Source organism: Genypterus blacodes, unplaced genomic scaffold, assembly GCF_046128005.1.
Source record: "Genypterus blacodes isolate CSIRO-AG114 ecotype Tasmania unplaced genomic scaffold, CSIRO-AGI_Gbla_v1 ptg000053l_1, whole genome shotgun sequence".
Classification (NCBI taxonomy): Eukaryota; Metazoa; Chordata; class Actinopteri; order Ophidiiformes; family Ophidiidae; genus Genypterus; species Genypterus blacodes.
This window is the reverse complement of record NW_027466865.1, coordinates 593505-619946: the sequence shown is the minus strand read 5'-3', so window position 1 is coordinate 619946 and position 26442 is coordinate 593505. Positions and strand designations below refer to the sequence as shown.

Sequence of the window (26442 nt, the reverse complement as noted above, 5' to 3'; positions counted from 1 at the left end):
TGGGCACCGTCTCATAACTGCACCCTGACGTTGCCCCCCCGCACCCCCATTCCCTGGGTAAGCTGAGACCCACTGGAATTATTGATGCCGATGCCAGCCATGGTATCTGACCAGGCCAGTCAGCAGACACTTTCTCTCCCACCTCCTGCTGAGGGGTTACAGGCCTGCCACCTACATTTGCACTAATTGGTTTAAACTCAGATACATTATTCACATATATTAACGTGCACAGGCTCTGATCTGTGTTGGGCCAGTTGAACTCAGACACAAATTCTTCGGGCTTCGATCAAAACACTGTGGTACGTGTTGGGGTGGGAACTCTCATTGAATGTAACAAGGTTTTAACAAACATGGTATGGAAACATTCTTGGAACCAACAACCCAACTGAATGTTCCAGAAAGGTTCATAATAAACCCCACCCAATGGGAATTTTTATGGAATGTTCAAGGGAGATAGACACAGTTAGTCTGTGATTACACTAAAATGTTGACTTTGGCTCTGTTGTGAAGTTTGTTTGGGTTTCGTACCTACTTTGTACACGTTCTGCATCTTCCCCCACTGATCCAGCTGGACTCTAGTACTCTTTATTCATTCCAGAGTGCAGGGGGGGGGGGGGGGGTGCTGTCTCTAATCCACAGTCACAGAAGAGGTTTAAAACACTCTGGTTTCATCTAATCTTCCCGCTCGGGCCGAGCTGAGCTTGAAACCTGCTCTCTCCACCATAGGAATGGACAAATAAAGGTCTCTCCCTGCACTCCCATGAAAGGCCTCTGTGTGCTCTGTGGATTAGCGCTCTGTGTTTTCTCTGTCTCTCTTTCTCAATTAGACTGAAAAGGATGAAAAAAATAAAGACTCTCCTGTTCAGGGTGGCATGGTGAGGCTTTACGAGCTCACTGCTTTTTGCTCAGTCCTGATGGTTTCTGAGATATCCACCCAAGATATTCAGGCGGGTTCTCTGGACAACTAAAATCACTTTAGTGCACTTCCTTTGTCTCTGTTTTTGCTCTTCTTCACCCGTCTTCTCATTGCTGTCTTCTTCCTGTGCGTTGTGTCTTCTTCTCTACTTTTCTGTCTTGCTTTTAAGTAAGAATGACAAACTACACTTCTATATTACTCTGTTGAATCTATATCCACTTATTACTTCAATAAAAATGTGTTTCTATCCTTTTAGTGCATGTGTTTGTGTGTGTGATATGTAGGGGGTGCAAGACAAATATCAATTGTATGTGATTGCTGTGAATTGCATGCAAAATGACTAGAATAAAGTATCTTAAATCTTTAACTTTCATCTATGTGGGATTTAGATTTTAATTGCTATTAGGGCTCCACTTTGCTTCCTTTGAATGTCCTAAATGAAAAGTATTATTATAACAAAAGTATTATTATATATTTTTTATTATCATTGTAATAAAATGACAGCATTCATAAGCAGTGATGTGGAATCAAGTCACAGACTCAGAATCAACACCACCACAGCAATGACTTTGGCCCTACAGCTGATATTATGTTTAACTCCTGCCCTAAATATCGTCATATTGTGGATATATTCCGTGTTAGCTTTGTTTACTTTATGTATGTGTGCTTATTTGTCTTTATTTCACCAATACCTCAAAGATATTCGAATTCATTTCTGTTTTCCTTTCAGGCATGTTCACGGTCAACTCCCTCCTGTAAAAGGGGTCCTTCATGTCTACTGGCGCTTGTTTTGTTTCCTCTCATCTTCCGGGCTCAGCTTCTCTTCTCCTCCTTCCCGCCGGTGTTTCACTTTAATGGTATTTTGCACAGTTGTGTCTCTGCCCTTGTGCTTTCTCTTCGTCCTCAGCTTGTGATACAGATTATCCTCGCTCTTCGCGTGTATCGCTAATAGTTGCACTGTGTCGCTAAACTCAATGTCAACACGACTGCACTCGGCTTACACATGTTCTCATACATGATTTTGAGATATTGTAAAGGTATAAATGTCATATTTTAGTTGTTTTGCTGTACCTGTCAGTTGAAAACCGGTTTCATAAACATAACGCAGTCCACGACAAACTCACTTTAAAACATTATGCCGTGATTTAGTCCATACAGCTCATATAAAATCAATCAACTAATCGATCAAATTATCGATTTTAGTGCAGTTGGGGAAAAAAGCCTTGGTAATTCAATGCAAATCTAATTCAAAATGCTCATAAGTGAAAATGCACACAAAGCTGAAGGTAGCGTGACGTCACTATGCATTCCTCTGATTACAGTTAAATGGATCCATAAACAGCAGAAGTTAGAATAGTGTTTGTATGTGTTATTATTATTAGAACACAGTCTTTATTTGAGATAAAGAATAGTTTGTAGTCGTTTCCTAATTGACACATTCAGTCGTGTTAACACCTCGATTACACCATTACAGTCAAAGCCAGTGGGAAAAGTTGACGGGTGTTTGAAGGGCACGATGCTTGTGGGTCAGATGCATGATGGCTCTCACACTGATGTGTCCATATCACCCCACAGCCACAAGATCCCGGGGTCCCTTCATGTCTGCATGCTGCACAGTCCAAACACGTGTGAGTGAGCGAAACCCGAGGCTCTGAATGGCCCAAAGGTGTGAGTATGAATCATTAGTGTGTTTACATACATGTAAGATGATTAGTTGATTTGTTTTGCAGTAAACTTCAGAAATGTCATGAAACAGCTCTCTGTTCACCATGTTAGAGAGTCTGTCTGTCTGTCTGTCTGTCTCTCTGCCTGCCTGTCATTCTGTCGTTCTGTCATTCTGTCTGTCTGTCTCAGCCCTGTGATAGACTAGATGAGAGATAAGAGCAGATGGTCCTTTATTAGTCCCCAGGCCAGGAAATTCACAGTGACACAGCAGCAAAGGATAGAACACAGCCAACAGAACCATAATATATAGGTCAAACAAGTAGTAGTAGTAGCAGTAATAATTTGGACACATTATTATGACACTGTGTTGGTTTCAGTTTTTAACTCTGCTCTTTGTCTGCCGGCTCTCAGTACTTTGCGCTCAGTCTCTAGTGCAGTTTCGACACTCATCACTCTGTCTTCCTGCGGCTGTCACTCATCGCGCGGCTGAAGATGACAGGGGTGTGGGGGGGAGGGGGGGCGCTGTGCTGTTTGACAAAGTGTAGCATCTTGTTTTTATCAGTGTGTGTTACCTCCTTTTGCATGTTGTCTTATTGGGATTTTGGCTAAATAGACATCAACTTGTCAGCAGATCTTGGGGTGGACAGCAAAATCCCCCACTGATCCACAGGCCGTCACGCCCCAGAGGTCTGCTGACATATGATGACACTCGAGCTGTCAGCCCTCTTGTGTCCCTTTATCCTCTAGTGTCCAGGTAAATGACCTCGTGGAGGAAATGGGCGATAGTACAAACAGATAAGCCCGCCGGTACCTGTTGACCACAGTCAGGACCTCCTAAATCAGGACCCTCCATCAGTGCCTGCATCAATGAAACCCACAAGGCATTGAGCCCTTATCTGCAGGAGTCCCTGCTTAGCATTCACGCCATTGACACAAACAATGCCGCCTCTTCCCGCTCGCTGGATCCCTGACTGACAGTGGGTGTTGGCGCACTTGTGTCTGACTTCGGCCTCTATCTGATGCTGGGCTGTTTATCCAGTCCAGATCCCCCCACCGAGACACAATAAAGGGCGTGTGTCTTCCTCGCCCCCTTCCCGTGTTGTTTGTTTAACTGGTATTTTATAATGGACCTGGCTCTCCGTTTGACACGTTTGTTTCCTCCTCAGCTCGATCTCGACACCCTGTGTGGGGGAGGGGCAGGGTAGAAAAGCGTAGTTATGGACGTAGAGGCGGTAAATAGCAGGGAAATGGTAGATAAGGCTCTTGGGTTTGATAAAGAGCAGAGTGACTAGAGGACACAGACAGAACCAAGTCCACTGGCTGCACACTCGGTGCTGTTTATATCCACTCGGCCCCTAACATCCAGTGTGGGGTCCTGGTGAGTTGGAGGTAACAAGGTGATCACAGACTAAGTCATTCACACGTTTGGGTCATTTGGAGTTCGCCTGACCTGCATTTAGGAAACTAATTGTGTCCCAGTGCCTGTATACAGTCTGTAAATTTCTTTCTACGAAGTTCATTCTGGCAGTCAAGTCAAGTCAATTTTATTTGTATAGCCCGATATTGCATGCAATGTCAGTCGGCATCGCATCTGCAGTCACCTGCAGTAGTAAATCGCAGAGAGATTCTTCTGTACATCTCGACAAAAAGTTGTTACGCCCCACGTTTGTCCCTTTGTTCATGTGGATTTTGAAGCACATTCTCTGGTAAAAGGCAGTAACTATCCTCCTCTCACATGGAACACATGGAAGTCCCCTTGATCATTGAGTTTTCGTCACTTCTATCTGGTGCGGACACAATTTATGAGCGTTCGCTCGGAGTCCACGTTGACACCTTTTACGCCATGTGGACTGTTTACACACAAATGCAGAAAGTACAAATCGCGACCCCTCCTGTGCCCCCACCAGCCTGCCAGCTGGACGTGCCACCTCAGAGAGACGCTAACATAGAGCCGGTGAGTTTGATAAAGAGCCGATGATGATGATGATGATGATGTGGTGGGATTTGGGATTTGTCAAAGTACTACAAAGTTCTTTTTTTAGTCTTTTGTCAATGTTATCTTGCTGGATGGGTCAGGACTCGGCTTTTGACGAGAATGGACTCGCTCCCTTTGAGTTATGTGTAATCTACTTTCAGTTTTTCATCGTGCGGCTCAGATCTCATATTTGACGGCGGTAGCGGGGGGGGGGGATCTGGGGCTCCCATGCCTCCATAATGGCTCCTGTGAAGCTGGGCACTATAAAGCTCCCATCATAAACCCTCCCTGTGATCAGCGTATCCCTCGCTGTCTGCTCTTATTTATGAATGGTTCAATTTGACAAGGGGGGGGGCAGGGGGCAGCAACGATCACATGACACCAGGCCAGGAATGTGAACGGGACCCCTCCACACATAAAAAACTTTGATGGCCCATATCATAACCAATGCTCTCTCTCCGTGCCCTCCCTCCCTCCTCCTGCGCTCATATGCGCAGCGGTGGCGAGGGGGTGCGGGGGGGGGGTGCACAGATAGTGGCTGCGTTTGATCTGAAGGTCGCCAGCCCCTTGCCGGTGTTGAAAGATCCTTGGCGGACTAGGCTGGCTCTTATTTAATAACATGAAGGGGAAGCGGACCTCTCTCTCATAATTAGGCCCTAATTACCAGCGAGGTGTGGACAGACGGCCCAAGAAGAGACAAACTGCCTTTATCCACAGACTTAGAGTCAGATTACCCAGAGCTGTCTTATCTGTTACAGGGCCGGCAGGAGCCTCAGTCCTCCACACTCGCTCGCCTCTTCCCACCGCCCCCTAAACCAGCCTCAGGTATATTAATCATTCAGTCTGATTTATTACTCGCCCGTCCATGTGACGGACGCGGACGCTTTCATTTCGGTGGAGGCTTCTGATCGGCTTGTGAGGTTATTCCCCCCGTAGACGTGTCTAATAAGCAGTAGATTGAAGCCAGTATGCTAGAAAAGCTGCTTCAATATCGACAAGTCATGCTTTAATTTCATTCAAAACAAACAAACACGTCCGCCGTCCAGAACTTATCCCTGCATGTACCTCTGTCTCTGTTCACTTACCAACACCGCCTGCATACCTCCTATGTGCGGCCCTGCTAATAAGGACGAGGAGTAATGGAGCAGCCCTGAACCCACTCAGCCGCTCTGGTTATCTCTGGCTCCATCGCTCTATCAAAGCTTCTTAGCTTTATTAAACCTGATGGAAGAGGAGAATTCACTTGTCCTTGGGGGGACTTTGTCTTTGTCTTTGTCTGGTAAAGCTTCTCCCGCAGGTCCTCCAGTGTGGGCAAGAGACGTGTTTTGACGAGAAACATAGAATCTGGACCAGCGACGGGCGGGTTTGTTTGCTCTCTTGTGTTAGCGTGAAACAATTGAAGGGTCCCTGTAAATAGGTTTGAGTGACAGCCTGCCACCGGCCTGTTTATTTATCCCGCATGAGCTGCCTGACTGTTTGTATTTGGGTTTGCGGGCGGCTCGCCGGCAGCAGCCACAACAGATCCATTGTCGGGGGAAGTTGAGGGGCTGGAAATGCTGATACAGAAGGAACAGAGGAAGTAGTGACAGAGGAAAGTGACCCATGTCCTCAAAGACTGGACGCAGGTTTGGAAGTCCCCGACCCGGCACAGCAGACATGCAGATTATAAGCAGTTTCCTTCATCAGTTGTTGAATCACCTTGACTATCGGTGATCTGAGAACTCACTGATGTCGCTCTAACGTCACCATTCCATCAGATTAGGCTTCAGAGTCTCTGGTCAGTTCTCTAGAGATTACAGAAGTTACTAAAGACACTCGTGCTTCCTTTGACCTGTGTGTTGCACTATTTGAAAAATGATCACAAAGGTTTTGGGTGGTGAGTTTCTTAATAAAATCAACATGTGAAGGAAACCGACTTGGCTGCTAGTTATGAAGGACGTGACGGGTAGCGCCTTACTTCCTGTTTGGGAGTTATGATGGATGATGACACAAGTACAGTGCGTTTTGCGAGGGCCAAAGAGAAGATTGTCTTGAATGAGCTGCTGGAACGCTGCTCCATGTTTAATTCATAATTAATATAATAAACACTGCCAGTTTAACTTATTAACTTGTTGACTAACTCAAGAATCCCCCCCCCCAAACTCTAAACAGCAGTTAATAAATCAATAATTAGTTCATCTTTGACATGCCTCCTGCACCCGGTGACGCATCCTTCCTGTCCCCATGCCCTCGTCAGTCACTGTCGCCTGTGATTGACGGCGAGCCGCACTAGCTAGCTAGCGGGTCGGCCCTTCAGACGGCGAAAATATCCATTTCCAGGCTGCAGCGTGTGTGTGAGTCACAGCTCGCACAGGTCTGCTGCTGAAGGACAATGAGGGGCGCTTAATCCACCTGTTATCAGGGTTAGCCTCCCCCTGTCACACACACTCAACCACACACACACACATGCAGGGCTCCATTTTAGGAATGCGGCCTTACCCACCCATTCAAAGCAGAGCAGCAGCTTAACTGATCGACCCTCACAAAACACTGTTGACATTTTTGCCTGGCCATTTTCTTCATAGCTCACAAAAACAAGTTAGTACAGTTGCAGGCCAGAGGCTTTGCTGCTGTGTGCACGCCGAGATCAGCTCACATGGAATGCCAGAGGTGGAAAACTTTATTGTTTGTCGTGTTTCCATCGACAGTTACACAGGTACATATATCCAATATCGCCTCCATCTGATCAATGAGGAGTTTTCTCTCTTTGCTTCTGATTCGCTCCTCACTAGACGCTGCAGACTTCTGTACGCAAACACCTCATGGATCACACTCAACCCTGACATGAAGCCCTTGACCTACGTACACATTCAGTCCCAAAGTCTGTTTCCATTGCAGTGTCACAAATTCAACACAAACTCCACCTCGACCAAGCGTTTAAAGTGTTTTAGCCGTAGTTGAATATTGTTCTGTACAGATTTTGAGTCTTGGGGTTGGAGTTAGGTTGCATCTGTAACAGTGAGCGTGTTGTGTCTGATGGAACGGCGGCGTTCCAGACTGTGGTGTTATGTCCTTAATTAGGAGGGCCGGCCAGCAGTCCGCCTCTCCGCTTCACCGGTTCACATGGACAATTTAACCACTAACCTCCTGAAATGAGCTGCTCCTGAATGCCTCGGGCTCCGGTTTCAGCCCCCCCCCCCGCCGGCCTCAGGCGGCCTTGATAAGTAAAAGTAGAGGAGGGGGTGCTTGTGTCTGTGTGTGTGTGTGTGTGATGAGTAAATGGCTCCCAGCTAAATGAGGATGGAGTTTGGGGTTGTAGTAAAGTTTTGGATCCAAACCTGAAGCTGTAAAAACCCACAATGTTTCCAGTCTATGACAAATCGCGTTGACTGTGTATGTGTGAGAGATGGAAACCGGAAGTTCTGCTCCTTTGCTCCGTCTCAAGTTTGAATTTCCCTTTTCCGTCTTGCTGCAGATGCAAAGACGAACCAGATGTTAATATATAAGTTGTTAGGGGACAATGATGGATCCCGAGCGTCTCATTAACTTTATACAACAAAGCCATGAATGATGATCACGACCTAATGAAGAGAAACAATGCGTGGAGCGGTATGAAGGATGAGAGCATCATTTAAACACCATAATAACAGGCGACTGCAGACAATAACACCGTGCACCATTAAAGAGGCGACTTATATTTAATTTCTCTGTCACCTTTTTCCAGCCATTATGTTTGCTTGTGTTGTCTTTAATGCACATGAAGCTTTGTCGCCTCCATGAGGATCTGTTGCTCCGCTGTGTTCTCTTGTTAGTATCTTCCATCAGCCAATCGCACGATTAGGAGACTCAGTAGAGCTCTCTCCATCTTGTGTTTGATCTTTGATCCAACATTCAAGAAAAGCTCCTCCTATGACGCTACAAACATGGGGGAATACAATAAAGCAGGATATATGTCATGTTTTTGGTACGATTTGCCTAGAACACAAGGCAGCCAATTACAGAGTCCTGAAGTGACGCTGATGTTTGTCTTCCTCTCTGCATACCTGCGGTCGGTTGGGTTTCCTCTGCTGCTCTCTCTGCCTCTGGGACAACGGCTGCCGGTCGGAGGAGGAGTGAGAAGCCCATATCTCCCCGCTGTTTACTGTAATTAAGCTGTCGCAGGCCCTGATTTATGACGTATTGAGTAAGAGAGGTGTTATCACGTAGCCCAGGAGGAGGAGGAAGAGGCAGAGTGCGCCCAACAGCCACGGGGGGTTTTGTAGCCAGTAACAATAGAGAAAATACAGACGGCGCATTAAAGGTAAGCGGCTGATTTCGGTGTGAAGGCTCCCAGGTAGAGCTGAGAGAATCTCTGTCCGGCTTTGCTCAGGGTGTTTACAAAGACAACATGTGATCAGAAATGTTGGTGTCTTTACCCGTCAGAGGTGTGAATGCTCTTGTTGCACTCGTGTCGCCATTCAGGTTTTTTGGCAAGGTTCAAATGCAAACTGGCTGTTTTCCACTGAATTATGTGACGCGAATGAAGCGTTTCTTGACACGCGATGTTACGATCAGAAGCCAACATGTCCCAGACTTTCCACAACCTGATATTTTTCTTTAACATTTGAGTGTTTCCCTCAATTTATTCACTTCACATTGTGCAAATCACTGAATTTTCCAAGTCATCTGTCTCTCTCTGTCTCTCTCTCTTGCAGCAGGTGATTTCATGATGCAGTTCTGCGGTCTCCTTCCCGTCTGCACAGTGACCCTGTGATCCCGCGATGTCTCGTCCCCCTCCGTCCCCTGTCTTCACCCTGAGAGGAGCCGGCGGCGCCCTCAACGCCCTCCACTTCGGATGCCTGCACAGGGACGCCCCCCTCCTGTTCTCAGGGTGACTCAAAGATTTAGCGTCTTCCTAAATTGTCGATCATAACCACAGCGTGTTTGTACGCATGATTCCTTTAATGTTATACTTCTCCTTCGTAAACTGGCCTGTTGTGTTGGGCAGGTCGGGGAAAGGTGCCATCCATGTCTGGAACCTGAACTCCAGACGGGCTGAGAAGGTTCTAGAGGGCCACTCTGGTAACTCGGTCATTTGGGTCAGCGCACTGCAGTCGTCAGATGTTCTCATCAGGTCAGTATGACGACCTCCATGTTCTTACCTAACCCATATGCTGTCTCACTTTGTGTCCTTTTTGTGTTACGTGTCCCTCTTTCTGTTTGCTGGACCAGTCAGGGTCGGGACATGCGGGTCTGCCTGTGGGACCTGAGCGAAGGTCGCAGTGAGGTGACGGACTCGGTGTGGACGGGCAGTGTGGGCTTCTGCCAGTGCTCCCTGCTGGAGACGGGCCCAGCCAGCCGCCTGCTGGCCTGTCCTGGAGCGCAGACACAAGAGGTCGGTGAGGAACAAACCTGATCTGACGCTTATTAAGACTTCAGTGTCCTATGCTGGTTAAATGTGCAAATGCGGTTGATAGTTGATTTACATAAAAGTTGACGCTTGATGTTTTGATCTTCCTGTCAGTACGTTAACATGCATGTTCAGTCCTTTGAGTAAAGCAATAAATCATTCATAAGCTGTATGATTATGCATTTGTACATCATTTACTCAGGCATGTAAAGGCCTTGAGGCTTTTTAGCACAAGGAAGCTGCTCCTGTTTCCACAAGGTTCACTATCAAGCCCAGCGTGTCAGCGTTGTACATTACTTTCATGCTCTTCACATTGTGAGTCCTGCAGCTTTAATGGTGCATCACACTGTGTTACAGTGGAATTAAACCGCAGCGTTTCCACGTCGGTCGTCTCTTTACAAACGCTCATAAACTCAGCGTGGTCTGTGTAGCGCCAGTCTCTGTGCGGTAAAACAAGATGGGCAGGAGGCCGCCAGCGACCCAGCGTCCTTTTATTGCCTCCAGATTCATATTACTCACTCCGCTGTGGAGGAGCCGCGCTTGAAAGGGACGGAGCGGTCACCTGATCCGGCCAAACGTGCCTCCGCTAACCTCAGTCCGGCAGGCCAGGCATCAGGGCGCCTGTGACGCCCAGCACCTCAATAATGCCTTTGTCCCAACAGACACAGACAAACACACACACACCCACACACACACACACATACACACATAGGAGGCAGACGAAACAGGCAACAGTCGATTTGATCATCTTTGTCTCCCTGCCAGTGAGCTCATTGGCCAAACTAGATGCTTATCACACATCTTTAAACGAAACACCCATGCAAATACATTTCCCCACAATTCTGCAGTTCTGTGCCTCAGAGAGTCGGGTCAGTGCATCAGAAGTTACACAAACAAGAAAACAAAACATTTTCCCTCCCCAGCTGAGGCGTGTTCACTGTTTACGGCGGTATGCCAAAGCAGAGTCGTGGCTGTTTTATTTATGGGCAGTCTGGTGCCACACAAGAGCAGCAGAGCACCTGAGGCGTGGGGAGGTTCCTCTGTGTCAGGACGCCAAAGCTGTAAACATGCAGGACAGATGTGGTGTGGCGCTAAAATACAGATTGCTCCTTAAAGGGATGTTTAATCTGAGAGCTAATGAGGATGAATACGCCGATAATCAGCACAGAGGAAGTGGAAGCCATGACTTTTGGTAGTAATGTAGGCACACACACACACACACACACAGAGGCACACACTCTATCACTGGCTTCATTAGGTGATGTGTATTTTATCAGAATCAGTGCCAGTGTGTGCAGGAAAACACTCTTCATGTCATGAGGTCAGGCGTTATAGCTGGATGTGTCGTGGGCTGCGTGGGGGGGGGGCAGCTGCTCCGCGCTGATGGATGTGCTCTCCTGTTGGTAGGAGGCACGGTGATCACGGAGGTCCTGAGCCGCCGCCGCCGCACATTCAGGTCGCAACTTCATTCATTCACAAGACAAAAACAAACTGTGACTTGGCAAAGATCTTCTAGTAGTTCTGAACGCTTCTTCATCTTTGATCCGGTCCGCTATTCCCATGACATCATAGCAGACATCATAACACGTACACAGGCAGATGGTGGCGTTCATGCCGAGACCCTGCGGGGCTGGGAAACATTTTGTCAGCGTTTGTCTCGTAACCCCTCGAGGCAGTCATCATGCCGGTACGCCTCAGACAGGCGATGGCGCCCGGATGAATTGCTAAATTGCTCTCATTAACAATGGCGTGTCACACTTTGTCCTCATCAGTATCTAAAGGTGTGAGAACTAAGTGCACAACAACCAACAACTTCTCTTTATGCAAGTGTAGCGTGAGATTAATAACTTAAACTAAAGACTGATAAACGCTTTGACGCCATAGTGACAGACATCGCAGCGTCAGTGAGTAGACTGGAATGCCTACAACCGTGGCTTGCGTCCTGACGCACGGAAAGAATGCAAGGGATGACACGTGCTGGCATGTGTGTTGGCACGCTTGGGGCCCTCATAGTGACTTGTCGTATGCTTTTTGCAGATCAAGATCATGGAGCTGGCCAGTAAGACGCCGGTCTGCACCCTGGTCCCCGACGCCAAGCTGGGGATGGTCATGTGTGTCAAAGTGTGGCAGGTAGGCACCAAACAGTCGCCTCTCCCCTGATCTTTAATGGGAGTCGATGCAATATTTCCACCCTCAACCTAAACTGGATCACCCACGTGTCCGTCCAACGTCATACCCAGTTAATCTAGTTCCTCCTGGCAGCCATTATCAAGAGCAGCAGCAGCAGCGCCCCTTCCTTCTTTTTCTTCCTCATTTCAAACCATATGCCTCTGCTGCTCTTACCTGTTACGAGCCGATTGGACCGGTGCCCGTGGACAAGATACAATAATAGATAAGTCAACGGATGTGCAGAAGTGAGACGTGGCGAATAATTTACAGCCCTGACAAGTCGCACTGGGACGTTTTTTCCGAGCGTTTGTTCTCAGCTGGCAGCGAGTCGTGACACTGTAATTAGAGCGTGTTGGGGGGGGGGCAGCGGGTTCACAGCCATATATCAGCCTGCAGCTGTACATCCACTCTGACACACACACACACAGGCTCACTCGCCGCTTGGTACAAAATGCTGTTCAATGTTTTGTTTCCACCCGATAATTAAACCCTGTAATCATTTTAATGGTAAATTGTGGGGGGGGGGGGGGTTTGAGGCAACGGCAATCAAAACAGTATTTGTTTCAGTCAGCAGGTTTACATCGACGCTAAAACTTCCATTTTTACTGCAATTAAGGCAATAACGTTTTTTCTAACGTCACGTAAACACAATTTATTATTTAATGATGAATTCATTGCGGCGTGTAAACATCTGAGCTGCGTGTTAGTCGCGTGTCTTTCCTGTATACATCTTACTTACATGTTTTGCCTTAATCAGAGTACATGCAGGCACTGAGAGCATGGAGCACATGTAAACATAATGAGCGTGAGGTAAAGAGGCCTGAGTACTGTTTTAAAGATTTGACTATTTGATGTTGTTTACTAAATGAGTTTCTCATTATTGCGCTGACAAAACGAGTTTCCTCGTCCCGCTATGAGCTGTGATCTGATTGGAAAACAACGTGGATGTGTGACAGTAACTTCTGCATCACCCAAAGCAACATTTATTACTTGTTCATACTTCTGTGTCCCTGGAGTGCCAACATAACAAGCAGGTATTTGGACAGTATGAGCCGGCCAGCTGCGTGTCCTGCACTTTCTTTATGAATTAAAATCATTTTTTTCCGCGGTGCTGTTGTCGCTGCAGGAACGACGAAGTACAGAAACGTCGGCACTGGTTGTGTGTTTCGTTTAGTTTGGTTTGCTCTCAGACCTTTCATCGTCTGATTTATGAACCAGTGTTACCAGGAAACATAATTATCAATGATCTAACATCAGTGTAATACAGCGCAGGCAGCTGTCTGACTTCAAAGGGTCCAGGTGATTCTAAATCATTTCAGGCTGATTCCTCTCAGGGCCAAAGCATTTTCATCTGTTACAGTGACTGAGTGACTGGAAATCCAAGCGCTGGGAAAAGACTGAATAGCTTATGTGTGTGTGTGTGTCTGAGAGAGAGAGCATAGAATACAGGATGATATTTGATTTCTGGCTCATTCAGACTCCGCCTTCATTTCTAAGATGCATGTCAGGCTTCGGTCAGGCACAAATCAGATAACAGTTAAACATCATCTCCAGTCTCTCCTCTTGGTGGTTTGGATTCAAACAGAACTGTGAATATTCTCTTTCATATGATGCCACTTTACTCTGCATTCTTGTTAAATGGTCTAAGTGTTGTCGTCTTGTTCCATGTGAACAGATATGAGATGAGAACTCTTCAGCAGTGATCAACACGATCTAACATCAAACTGACTTTACTGTCATTTCCTCAGTACCCTTCAGGCACAGTACCGTTACCGTCATTTGGAGCTGTCCTCACATTTGTGTGTATTTAAATAAATGGCAGCGTTTAGAATGAGGATTGTACGAAGACAAATTGGGACGTCGTTCTGAATTCAATTAGTCGTGCTTCAGATTCAAAACATGTCGTGTGTGGCTGGACCCGGGCAGTACTGTTGGGTTACATGATGGGGCCAGGTTCAAAACGTCAGGCCTGACTGGAGCGCGAGTGTAACCCCCTCGCCCATACACATACACACACAAGCTGCCAACACTTTCTGTCAATCAGTCAGTAGAAAGAGGACGCGCTTTGCCTTCATGTCAACTCCTCATAAGCTCCCCGCTGTTTCTTTAACCTCACACTGCAGGAGGCAACAGCTGACACACTCATCCTACCTCTCACTCACACACACACACACACAGAGCCACTGACACGACTTTCTCTTCTCTCCGTCTTTTGCTAGTCCTATCTCATCCCTCCCTCTTTACTTGCCGCACTCGAGAAGAGAGGCGATTATCGTCCCTCGACAGACCCACCAACAGATTTATCGCGGGCCTGTTGCTCCTCTCCGCTGGAGTTTATGGAAAAGATTAAATGCTGTGTTAAACTTCACTTTCTTCTCAATTCGGCGCTTCCCTTTCAGCCAAATTCCGCTCGGGCCCGCCGCTCGATATCCGTGAATATTCTGTGGATGGAGCGAGCGGCGCAGCGTGCGTGGAGGCAGAAAGTGCCTCCATATGTTGGGTTTGTTGTGCGTGGGTGCGGGGGCTCGGCCGCGGGGACAGCGGTGATGTATGATGTGCGAGGCTTTTAATGTGTACAGAGGCTGGCGGGGAAAAGGAAATGTTCCTATACAGATATCCATCACTCTCAGCTCATCACCTCGCCGCCTCGTGGCCATGACATCATGGCGGACCGGGACGCAAACCGGAGGCAGGGATTGGTTCCTTATGTGCGAGCCGTGCCTGCCTGGGGCCTGCGGTGGCCACATCAGCAAACGGCCCGGCGCTCCCTCGGTTGTTCCCAGTCTTTGAAAGTTTTTGTTTGCCGCAGTTTTCACTTTCCTCCTCATGAAAAGCACAAGTGTACAACCAAAAAATACATTGCGATGCATTTCTCAAATATCTGAACTGTAATGATCTCATCTCCCGTATTGACAAACGTAGTCATGTGACCTCATCGGTGTTGAGTGTTAAGTTCACGCGGAATAACTGAAGACGCCGACGGCATCTTGTGATTTTAGCCCACTGACCAGAAGTCCAGAATCTTTAACATGATTCTCCAAATCGGGCCTCAGCTACCTGTTTGTTTCACTTTGCCAGATTTGTAGATCTTGAAAATACATTTCCTTGCACGCTCGTGTTGCCGTTGCTGCTATTGTATTTCTGGGTAGTTTGTCATATGGCGGCTTAAGTAATCAAACCTCCGTCCAGATCTGTGGCGTATCCACAACGAATGTTACATTGCAACAGGGAGGCAGAGAGACTGAAAGAGGATGTGGATTCAAAGGTCCAGCTCCCAAAGATTAGCTGTGATTTTTGTGTCAGCTTGGTATCGCTGAAGGTTTTGCATCTACAGGCACTGCAACACACACACACACACACACACACACACGCACGCGCACACACACACACACACACACACACACACACACACACACACACACACACACACACACACACACACACACACACACAGGCACAGGCACACACACGCACACACACACAAACCCAGAGTCGTCTCTTGACTGCGGCTGGTGATTTGTCAGGCAGAGATCCTGAGTTCATCCACACACTCAGGAGCGGTGCTGCAGGCCGTGCTGGCTGACCTGACCTTTGACCCAAGGGCAGAGGTTATCAGGAAGGAAACATTTGGATTTCCTTGGTAAAATATTGTTATTTCAGCAAATGTAACACAAACTTCTGATATATTTAAATCAGCCAAGAGCAAAACTATGAAGCTGCAAACAGATTTTTGACGATTATTGACTTCCACCTTTGGCTGTTTGTTTATTCATTTATAGTGCAACCAATGAAAATACACTACAGAAGACCCCCACCCCCCTTCTTTCTCTCTCTCAGGGTGTCGGTGTCTCTCTCTTTCTCTTTTGGCCGCCCATCTATCCTACCCTTCTCTCTCTCTCTCCCTCTCCCTCTCTCTCTCTCTCTCTCTCCCTCCCATCTGTCTCTCCAGCTGGTTGCGTGTGATGAATCTCCTGGTGAAGCCTCAGCTCCACTCCAGCAGAGAGCCCTCTTGTAGAAAGGCCTGTGGAGGATATAATGAATTAGGTGTCTACCCAGGGTTCCCTGACCTCCGACCCATGACATCATCAATCAAGGAGGTCCTACACTTAAGTGAAGTGCAAAGGGCCACGGCGGGCCCCCAGCCTGGAACGCTTAGCCCAGGCCCTGGTGGCGAGCAGGGGCCACTGATTTTCACTTGTTTTTATTTGTTATTCTAATCCCTCCGTGTTCGTCCTCGCCGACGTGTTTGGAAGGAATACACGACTCGTATCATTTGTTTAGTGCCAGAGAAAGAGAAATGTGGAGCGTCCAGCGAGAGGAGGGCTCGAAGATGGATGAAAAGATGGCAGTGGCGGCCTCTTCGCACATATGGAAAAGATTTCTCTCCCTCGCCGCTCCTGCAGGGCACGTTGCTGTAGCTGCAGAGGAGATACACACCGTGTACGTGTGTACTCACAGATGATCCAAAACCCATCCTGCTGTTCCACTGATTGCACTTTAAATACAAGGTTTAGCGTAAAAGCTTTACATATTAGCCATCAGTCTGAGTGCCAATTTAATCAAAATGTGCATTCAGTCCCTAGTACGTGTTTTTACTTATCGCCCCCGAGTCAGACACAGAAACGATCACAATTCAAACAGCAACAAAGTCGCCCACTACTTAATTCATTTATCGTCCCAATAAGGTTTGAGGCGGTGGCGAATGCAAAGCGGCGTGGTTCAGTTAACAAGAGGTGCTGCCGGTCCAAGATTCATACAGAGGGATTGAAGGAAAGAGGGATGATTGTCTTCCTCCACTCCATCTTCTTCTTTTCGCTCCCTCCTGGCGCCTCCTCTTCCTTCCCCGCAGTGCTGCAGTGATATATGAAGTGCTCCCTTTTTATCAGCTCACCTTTATGTTCTCGTTGGCTCAAGTGATTTACAAGCTCACTGTATTCCTGCGCACAGCCGGCGAGCTGACGGCAAGGTTATCTACGACTCCCGTCGCCGTGCTCCCAGTCCACGGCAGGAGGGAGGCTTTGTGGGTGATGTAGGTCATAGGTCACAGCCTTTTATGGCTGCTGGTGTCAGCAGGTTTTCACTTTTCCATGGTATTGATTTAATAGCTGGTACTTGCACAGGGTTGCATCTTACCTTTAGCTCTGTAGAGACTGAAAGAACCAGATCACACACACAAGCTCCCAGTTCACTCCCAGGTCCGGGTCAGGGTGTCGATTCCTTCCCAGGGAGATCCTGCCGACTCATCCAGGTGGCGAGGAGACCACAGAGCAGACCCAGAATACGCTAAAAGGGATTTCATCTCCCATCTGGCCTGGGATCATCACACTCCAGACTGGCATGAGCCTCAGAGCCAGATGAATGGATGAAACTTATACGGCTTGTCAGAGCGTTTCATCACGGTGCGGTCCTGGCTCGTGAACGCTGGCGTACCTCTCTCTTGTTTACATAGAGCGATCCTCGGTGTGTGCTTGTGGCTGCTCTACATATATTTAGCAGAGGTTTGTGCGGTTTTTGGTTTTGTGTCCAGTCTCTGTTTGTGCACCTGGTTTCTTTTGTGACGGCGTTTTGTAAAACTTGCATTTCCAACTTTCTCTGATTTTGAAAGATTTACTTTGATGGCTTCACCAGTTGTTAACACTGGACCGGGTTCTGGGGCTCGCCTGACTAATGGTATGTGGATGGAAGTGGATTCGATTTTGAGGCGGAATTTTCTCTCTATCTCTCTCTCTCTCTGAATTGTCCCTCCTCCTTCTTCCATTTGTTCTACCGTACTATGTATTTTAGGAATTGTTCCTCGTCCTTCAAGAGAGATGTGATTTGCCCTGTGTGTGTACAGACCTTTGAGACTTTGTGGATACTGGGAATATATAGATCATATAGATAAACTTCACTTGACAGATCTTACTGAAAAAAATCCAGGCAGGTGCAGAGAACAAAATATTGATTCAGATCTGACACTCATAGCCTTTGTTGACATTATTAATTTGCTAACATATGACGCCAAGGAATTGTAGGCATAAATCATAGCAACCTGGGTGATTTTTACCGGATCTTTATTTGCTTTATTGTCCTTTTCTAATGTCTTCTGTTCTATAGTTTCTCTACTTCTGTTTTGTCTTTATAGTTCCACTTCTCTGTATGTAGATTCTCTTCTCAAATAGGCAACATGGAGGTTTTGTATTTGATATGTTGGCCTTGAATCAAATACTCCATATTACAATATCATAGTATGAAATGTACTGTGTGGACGAGAACAATGACGAAGTAAAAATGAAAAATACTAACTAATCTGTGAAAGTATCACAGTAGATACAGTAGCAAGAAGGTTAATGGAGTTCTACATCATATATTCTTCAGTGTTTGTATCTACAGAGCGTTTTGAAGCAGTGGTATTTTTTGCAGTGTGTTAGTTGGCTGTATTTATCAGTGCCGGCAGCGAGGCCTGCGGCTCAGCAATATGAATGAGGAGTAAAGTGAGGAGTGGTGTAATGGAGCGCCGGGAAGAGGGAGCAGCCGGCTGACGAATGGAGCCCACAGCGTCTCTCCTGGTGTCAGCGGGAGCTTCCAGCACGATAACCCCTGCTCCGCTCAGCTCCCTGCTACACTCTGTGGTTTCCGTGGTTATTACCATACAGCTCTCATCTCACATCCGACCCACACTCCCACTCTGTGTTCACTCTTTTCCTCTCACTGTCTTTCTCCTCCTCTTCTCCTTCCTCCCCTCCAGCCAGACTCGGGTCCCGGACCCCTCCTGTTGGCTGGATACGAGGACGGTTCCCTCCTGCTGTGGGATGTAACCCAGAGGTCCACGCTGAGCAAGATCGCCGCCCACCCTGAGCCCGTCATGTGTCTGACCTTTGACCCCGCACGTCTAAAGGGCATATCAGGCTCTTCTGAAAAGAAGCTCGCCCCCTGGGTGTTGGATGGACAGAACAATCTGCAGGTTAGCCGAGAATTTAGAGTCAAATCACTGTCACTGATCAGGACTGAAATGTACTGAAATTTGTTTTAATTTGGTATGATACATTGATCATTTGATCATTTTAAAGTCGTACCATAGGACATCAGTTTGTTTCAGCCAAAAATACCCATTGGAAGTCCCATCTTGTTCAGGGTAATGAGCATTTTGTAATATAGTACTACACTATTACTGGACTGGACTTACTTGGACTGTTATCAATTATAACATAAACATAATAATAATAATCACTATAATAGACATTATAATGTCCATGTGGCTCAATCAATGACACTGAAGGTCCTAACTAACAACTAACCTGCAACAACAACAAAACGCCAATCAGGGCATGTTTATACATCACTACAAACCCATACAAACCTATTCCCACAGAATCAGATGACATAAGTATTAAAATAAAGTTATATGTGGTAGAAATCATCAATTTCATAACACTGAATTAAACTTCTTGGTGGTAGAATCTTGTGAAGTGTTAAACTGGGTCAGATGTAGGTTATGAGTCAGGGTCAGGTGACGTAAATTGACCGTCCAACTTTGCCCGCGGGGTTAGACTGCGTCACCGGCGCGAGCGTTGCAGAAGGTGTATTATTGTAAAAGTGGAGATGGCAGGAGAGGAGTGTTGCCTTTCTCTCCAGACTGTTTTGGAAAACATCAGGGGCCAAAGAGGAAGGGGCTCAGTGGGGGCTTGGCGGGGGCTCCGGGGGCCATAAATCAGCTGCTGGTTACACAGCGTTGGCAGGGCCAGGGGCCAAAGGCCTGCTGCTGTCAGACTGCTGCCACCCACATTCACAGCGGGCCTGGATCATACGAACAAAACACCCAACACCTTTAGGAATAAAAGACAAAACCATCACAGTTTAGGGGAATTAGCAGCAGTTGTTAGCGCATAATAAAGTACAAACCACAGTGTACAGCCTTTAACTATTACATGCAGCTACACGCACACACACACACACACACACACACACACACACTGGAATGGCCTAATGTCTCAGCTAAAGTCTTTGCCAGAGCCTCTTCTTAGGTTCTGTAGTTTAAATCTGTGGTGAAACACACACACACACCAAAAGAGATCGCCTCAGCCCTGTGCCATAACTCATCTCCCATGCAGCCAATGCTTCAGAGTTCTGAACGCCTCATTTGAAGCTATATTTTCTGTTGATTTCATGAGCAAAAGGGAATGCCCCCATTTTTCAGCCAGAGCCCATGAATTAGCGCAGGGACCCGAGGCTGACATCGTACCCTCCTGCTCGGGGAAGACGTATTATTCTTTCCGAGGCTTTTTCACAAATGAATGCTCGGATTAGAAATATTTGCGAAGACCTCGCTTTCTCACCCCGAAAACACGTCTAGAAAAACACAACGAAAGGATTTGATTCAATATACCAAAAACAGGAGGGGAGAGTGGCTATTCGGTTTATTTGGCTCCAGGACCAAAATATTGATTCAGCGTGTAATCCAGGATGAAGACGACAGGAAAAAAGCACAAGAAGAAGGAAAGGATCCAGCGGGGGCTTTTAAATTATCCCGAAGTGCAGCTCAGTGTGACGTCCAGACAGCTATCCCCGGTTCTTCCCACAAAAGTATTTTTGTGTAGCAGCAGTAAAGGGGGACGGGGTGGGGGGGGAGGGGAGAGACCTGCCGGACGATGGACGACCCGTGAGAGGTAATAAAAATATCAAAACCTTGGAGGCCCCTTTAGCCAAACAAAAAACACATCTGCAGTAAAGGGAACAGTAGTTCACAGTGGGAGGCTGCAATAAAGGCTGAGGAGGCCGTAAGTGCCACAGCATCCCACAGCATCCCACTTCCCCACAAATTACCCTCCGCCGCCAGCTACAGCGGCGGAGCTGGCAAAGAGTCGGCAGCAGAAACTGAACGTGACACAACGCAGCGCGGTTATGATTTAGTGGAGTGGAAAGGCTGTGAAGGCAGCTTATCAAGCCCAGATAAAGACAGATAGCCTGAGGAGTGAAGGTTAATGTTCCCCACATGGCTCCCACAGGCTTTTATCTGACGTCTGACCGGCCCGGCCTGCTATCTCTGCCACGTCAAAAGGAGGCATCATCTTTGTCTTTTCTTTTTTTTTGTCCTGTCCGGCTCGCACACATTTTTGACAAATGTGTCAAGCCGAGACTGCGGAGGCCGTGGGTGTGGAGGCTTACGAGCCGTTAAGCTATAGGTGGACACACACTCCAATGTATTGACAGGTGCAGTTGACGGGTTACTCTTAAAGCAAGGGAGAGGTGGAGGTCGTGGTTTTGACGAAAAAGAATGCAGGTACAGACAGAGTGAGATTAGCAGAGGAGATCAAGCATGGCTGACAGCGAGGCTGATGACAGCCGGAGCTCCTCGTTTGCTTTCTTCACCAGAACGTACAAATATTCCAGCTTTCTCCCTAACTCACCTGTACGGAAACAGGAATTCTCCGGTCGCTCAGCTAGTCCGATGACTCTGCCACCAGGGGGCGCTCAGACTGTACAGCACTCAAGTTTGTTCAAGCAATATCACAAAGAAGCCGAAAAGGTTCTCTTTAATTCCATAGAACCGGAAACAGAAACAAAAACGCCGACATCGACTCCCACATGCTGGGAAGATGGACATTCTGAATTGAATTCTGTCTTCATCAGGCTTCACATGATCGTGGAAATTCTGGAAAAGTCGTTGAATTTACAAATTGTGGTTTCCGTGCTCGCAGATTTGAAAGATATTATTTTAGCTGCTGTTATTCTGATTTAAAATCAAATGGAATTTCATATGAGCTGTTCATGATTCCAGAGGCCATAATGGAATGACGACCTTGAGACGGGGGCCTTAGGTCAATCCTTGGTGTTGAAGTGTGTCTCCATAGCAACCTAGTCTTGAGTCATCTGTATTAATGCAGGCAAATGTGTTTTTAGTAAAATGTCACAGTAAAAATGTAGACACTGTAGCAAGGAAGGTCAACAAGTTAAGATCAGAGACGATAAACACAAGAAACCAAAAAGATCATAGAAAAATATATACGGGTCCACTCAAAGGTCCACAGTGATCCAGTTCAGACGGCCTGAATATCATGAAACTTAAGCCAGGTGAGGTCAGATAAGGCCCGACCTCAATCTACAGCTGATATACGGCTTCAATCACAGCTCCGATGATGAATGAGCTGCCTGTCATTGACATTACGGCTGTCGTTTGTTTTATTTTCATTTCACACACAGCCCCCCCCCCCCCCCCCCCCCCCCCCCCCCCCCCCTCTTTTTTTCGGAATAGGCCTGCTCACCTGTTTAACACGTCCATCTCCCGTCAGCCTGAGCCAAGCTCTGACAGGCAAGGTGACAAAAGCCTGTAATCTCCCTACCGCTGTGTGATTCAGGGACAGGGTGTGTCAGAAATACCTGTGAAAAGCCTCGCCGCCGCTAGGCTCGGGTGAGTGAGCGATGATGGGACGTTTCAGTAGATCAGCGCGAACGGCGAGACGGGTGCCAAGACCGAGGGGAAGAGGTGTGTGTGTGCGGGGGGCGGGGGGGAGTAGAGCGATGCTTGAATGAGATCTGCCAAGTGGACGCTCCTTTTGATCGCCTCCTCTTCATCCTCATTTGCGGGGGTTGGCGTTGGAGCCGCCGCAGCCCAGAGAAAGAGTTGTGGGCCCAGCTGCTGAGCAGAGCTGGTAGCCCTCTAACAGCTGAGAAAACTGGCATATAGACAGCGGCCCTGCTGTGTGTGTGTGTGTGTGAGAGAGAGAGAGAGAGTGTGTCTGCATGCATGCTGGAACACAGGCCAGGAAGGAGTGTTCAAACAAAAAAATGAGTGATGAAGCCCAAAGATGGATTCCGTCTATGATGAGATAGTAAGAAGAAGAAAAATGGGGCGTCGACTAAAGCAGCCAAGACTCCCCAGGTTAGAGCTAATGGATTTCATTACAGATGGAGTCCTGGCTAATGACGCGGTGTGGAGATGAGCGGCGTTTCCGTGCGAGGCGTTCAGCGTTGGCGTGGCGCTTCGGAAAAAAACAAAAACAGCACTGCCGGGAAACATGTAATTAAAACAATGTAGCTTATGAAAGAGACTGGAGCCTTCCAACTCAAAACAGATGAGCTGGGACAGATGCTGTGTTTAAAACCTGAACTTTACAATCATTACATTAATTGTAATACTTAAGCGGGTAAAGATTTTAGCAAGATCTAAACACAATAATTAGTTTTAGAAATATACATTAAGCATTGTTTAAAGGTGTTGGCTTACTGTATGAATATATTTGTACAGTATATAAATGTCTAAACTAGGTGAGAAACAGCCTTTTCGGTCTCCACATGAGGATTGAGATGATTTCTTGCTTTACTCCGAGTCAAAACTGAGGTTTAATGTCTTTGTGCAACGTAGGAACCAATATATCTACTTAAGTGCAGCATTAATTGGAAAACCCGGCACAGGACTTCCCCCCCGTAGGCTTTTCCCACAATGCTCCCTCCACTTTCTCAGGCTGGGAGAAAGTAAAATCCAATTTGCCGCCCCTGCTGAATGACCATTACTACCTGATTAGCCATTAGCTGCGTCACGGCTGACCCTTTAATGAAACAAATGCCTTTTCCTGACACAAACTAAGGGAAGCAAAACAAACACAAATAGACACTTAAACCCATCATTATCAGGCCTGTAATGCAAACCAGATGGAGAGGAGTCGGGGCATACCAACTTCTTGAGGTAATAACAGGACTCCAAACAATCTGTCACCCCCCCAGGAGCTTTGTTTTGTTCTATCCGACCCGTTGGTGCCAGCAGCTCCACTATTCACGCCTTTGGTACCAGCAATGCTGAGCTGATTACTTTGAAAAAGAAGCTATTAATAAGAGGAATGGTACTGCTGCCTGGTCTGAATTTAGCTTCCTCGCTCCATTTTGATCAATGACATTCCTCTCCGCCTCACATTCCACTTTATCCACTTGGGCTGCGAGTACCTGGCTTATATCTTCCACATGCAGCTCGCGGACGGTTCCAGCCCGGAACAGGAGCACGCAGATAAATTCTCCAGCGTCCTCCTCCCATCCAGGGCCATTAGTCTCACTGGACACGACTTATGAAGTCAATTATACGCTGTCCAGTTTGATTTTGGCTCCCCCGTCCAGATGTTTGCGTCCCATTTTACTGATCCAGCAGAGGTCTGCAGCCCACAGGAAGAGCACGTTCGCTCCCCTGGAATGCTTTTGCCACAGCCATCATGATAGCTTAGCTGCCATTTATTATAATATGTCAGAATGTTACCCCTTTACAGAGATTGATACAGGCCCAGGGACACTGTAGATCACAGAGAGAGCGAGCTGTGGCTAATCTTTAGCAGGCAGCCATTACAGCCGCGTATTTATCAGGTCTCTTCTCCCGCTGACCGGACCTTTCAATGCAAATGTAATTCATCAGACGTGCTTAGAGCAACAACGCCTCTGCAAACAAGCATTTCAGCGAGATCGGCTCTCTCTCTCTCGTGAAATGTGACAAAGGAAACTCGAGCCCCGTCGTGCCTCCAGAGCAGGCCTCCCTAACCCCAAACCAAATAGAGGGACGCCGAGAGATTTGCCTGCACCCTCGTGCCGTAATGTTTTATGGCCGACGATTGAGTCCCAGGAGTGGACGCGGCCAGGTTCAGCAGACGTCCCCGCCTTCCGCTTGGACCTCAGTCATCGGATCAGCTGATGCTCTCCCTCTAGCTGTTTGTTTTGGACACGCTTCTCCTCAGACGGCAGTGATTGATTAACTGGCTGACCTAATGAATTTGTCTGTTTGTTTTGTTATTTTGTAACTGTTTGTTTTTAGTAATGGATTTCATAGACGTAGATTACCACCAAGAAAGTGCTGATCCTTGCCTTTCAGTGACATTCTTTAGTACTTATTGCTATTCAGCTTGTGTATAAATGTTTTACACAGGCAGATTGCTGGTATGTGTGTTTTACGGACAGCTGTGGAGATTCTCAGCCTCTTCTCCGTTGTGGTGTTTGCAGCTCCAGGACTCTGTGCCACTGGTCAATCCCGGGGTTTCCCAACTGTGCGTCAGAGGGGACGGTAAGCTGCTGGCGTCGGCCGGCTGGGACCACAGGGTGCGAGTGTTCGGCTGGAAGAAACTGCGACCACTGGCGGTGCTGCAGCATCACACTGACATGGTGCTAAGTTTGGCCTTCTCTGACCACCAGGACCCCAAACACAGACTGCTGGCTGCTGGATCCAAGGACCAGAGGATCAGCCTGTGGTCCATTTACAACCAGGGTGCTGACACCGGCTGAACACTCCATCAGTGCTTCCCTACCATCTGTACTGTGGCCCAAACTGAGGTCCCACAAAAACAGCAGCAGTCTGTGGGTGCTTTGTTTTGTTCCGGGACATTTAGTTGTACTTTGCTAAGTGTGTTGGTTGATAAAACTAAAAGTCCTTAAGTATTCATTTGCCTCAGCTTGACTGACTGGATTCCAAATCAAGCTGTCACCAGAAATGTGTCCGGTTTTGCTTACAAATCAATCCACAGAGCTTGACAGGCAGTATAAACAATATATTGCATAATCAGGGTCAGGAAATACATCCAGAGGCGACTGAAAGCAGGACGCAAGCAAATTTAACAAAGTTTCATGATTTTTTGGGAAAATATACATCCATTTTTGTGTACTGGACTTATAGCAGATACAGTGGATCCTTGACGGGAACACAATCCATGGATCCTTTGGAAATTCAGTGAAATTGTGGCGTTTCTGTGACATTTGTCGACTTGATCTAAGTGTAATTTAAGTTTGAACAACATTTAAACACACTGCCTGTTTGTTTATCTGTTCAGTCTGACCGAGGGCCTAATGTGTCTTTTACTTGGCCAGTCGCTGTTTGCCAAAGCTGCTCTGTGAAGCCGTGATTGTGTCGACTCGTCTGCAGGGAGATTCGCTCCGGCGACCTTGAATTTAAGGAATAAGTTGCGCCTGAATCGCTGCGTAAGCCGGTGGTGTTATTCTATCAGATGGAGGCTTAACATGGCCGCTCGGGGCTGACCTGACCTGAGCCGAGCTGAGCTGTGTGTCAAATAAGACACAACCCAACAAGACACAACCCAACACATGGAGAACACACAATTCTTTACTGGTCCAGTAAAGAAGCTCATCAACACTCTATAGTAAAGAGTCAATATGTTATTATGCATGTTAAAACTTTGATTATTGTCCGATTCAAGCAATAAAACCATTGACTCTGAGTAAAGCCTAGATGATGTGATTTATATGGGGCACATAAACATCTGCATGTGTGCCCTCAATGGATGTCTTTATCATACTCTGATTACACAAAATGTCATGCATGTAGAACCTAGGACTCAACTTAAATCCATCACGCTCAGGTGGAAAAGGCTCCAAAAGGAAATAAGTATC

General features: G+C 47.2%; 1 protein-coding gene across 3 annotated transcripts; it reads left to right on the top strand.

The window, feature by feature from the left end:
- The first annotated feature begins 1698 nt into the window (after nt 1-1698).
- gnb1l (guanine nucleotide binding protein (G protein), beta polypeptide 1-like) lies at nt 1699-26263 on the top strand. Of its 3 annotated transcripts, XM_076150652.1 has the most exons (9): nt 1699-1773; nt 2492-2582; nt 5315-5381; nt 9230-9405; nt 9523-9648; nt 9747-9909; nt 11962-12054; nt 18821-19036; nt 25045-26263. In XM_076150652.1, the coding sequence occupies exons 4-9, from the start codon at nt 9296-9298 to the stop codon at nt 25321-25323; spliced, it is 987 nt and encodes a 328-aa protein (XP_076006767.1). In that variant the 5' UTR covers nt 1699-1773; nt 2492-2582; nt 5315-5381; nt 9230-9295; the 3' UTR covers nt 25324-26263. The 3 variants fall into 3 exon arrangements, with proteins under 3 accessions (XP_076006767.1, XP_076006765.1, XP_076006768.1); XM_076150650.1 differs by lacking the exon at nt 5315-5381 and having other exon boundaries at nt 2492-2584; XM_076150653.1 differs by lacking the exons at nt 1699-1773; nt 2492-2582; nt 5315-5381 and adding an exon at nt 8755-8835.
- The last annotated feature ends 179 nt before the right edge of the window (nt 26264-26442 follow it).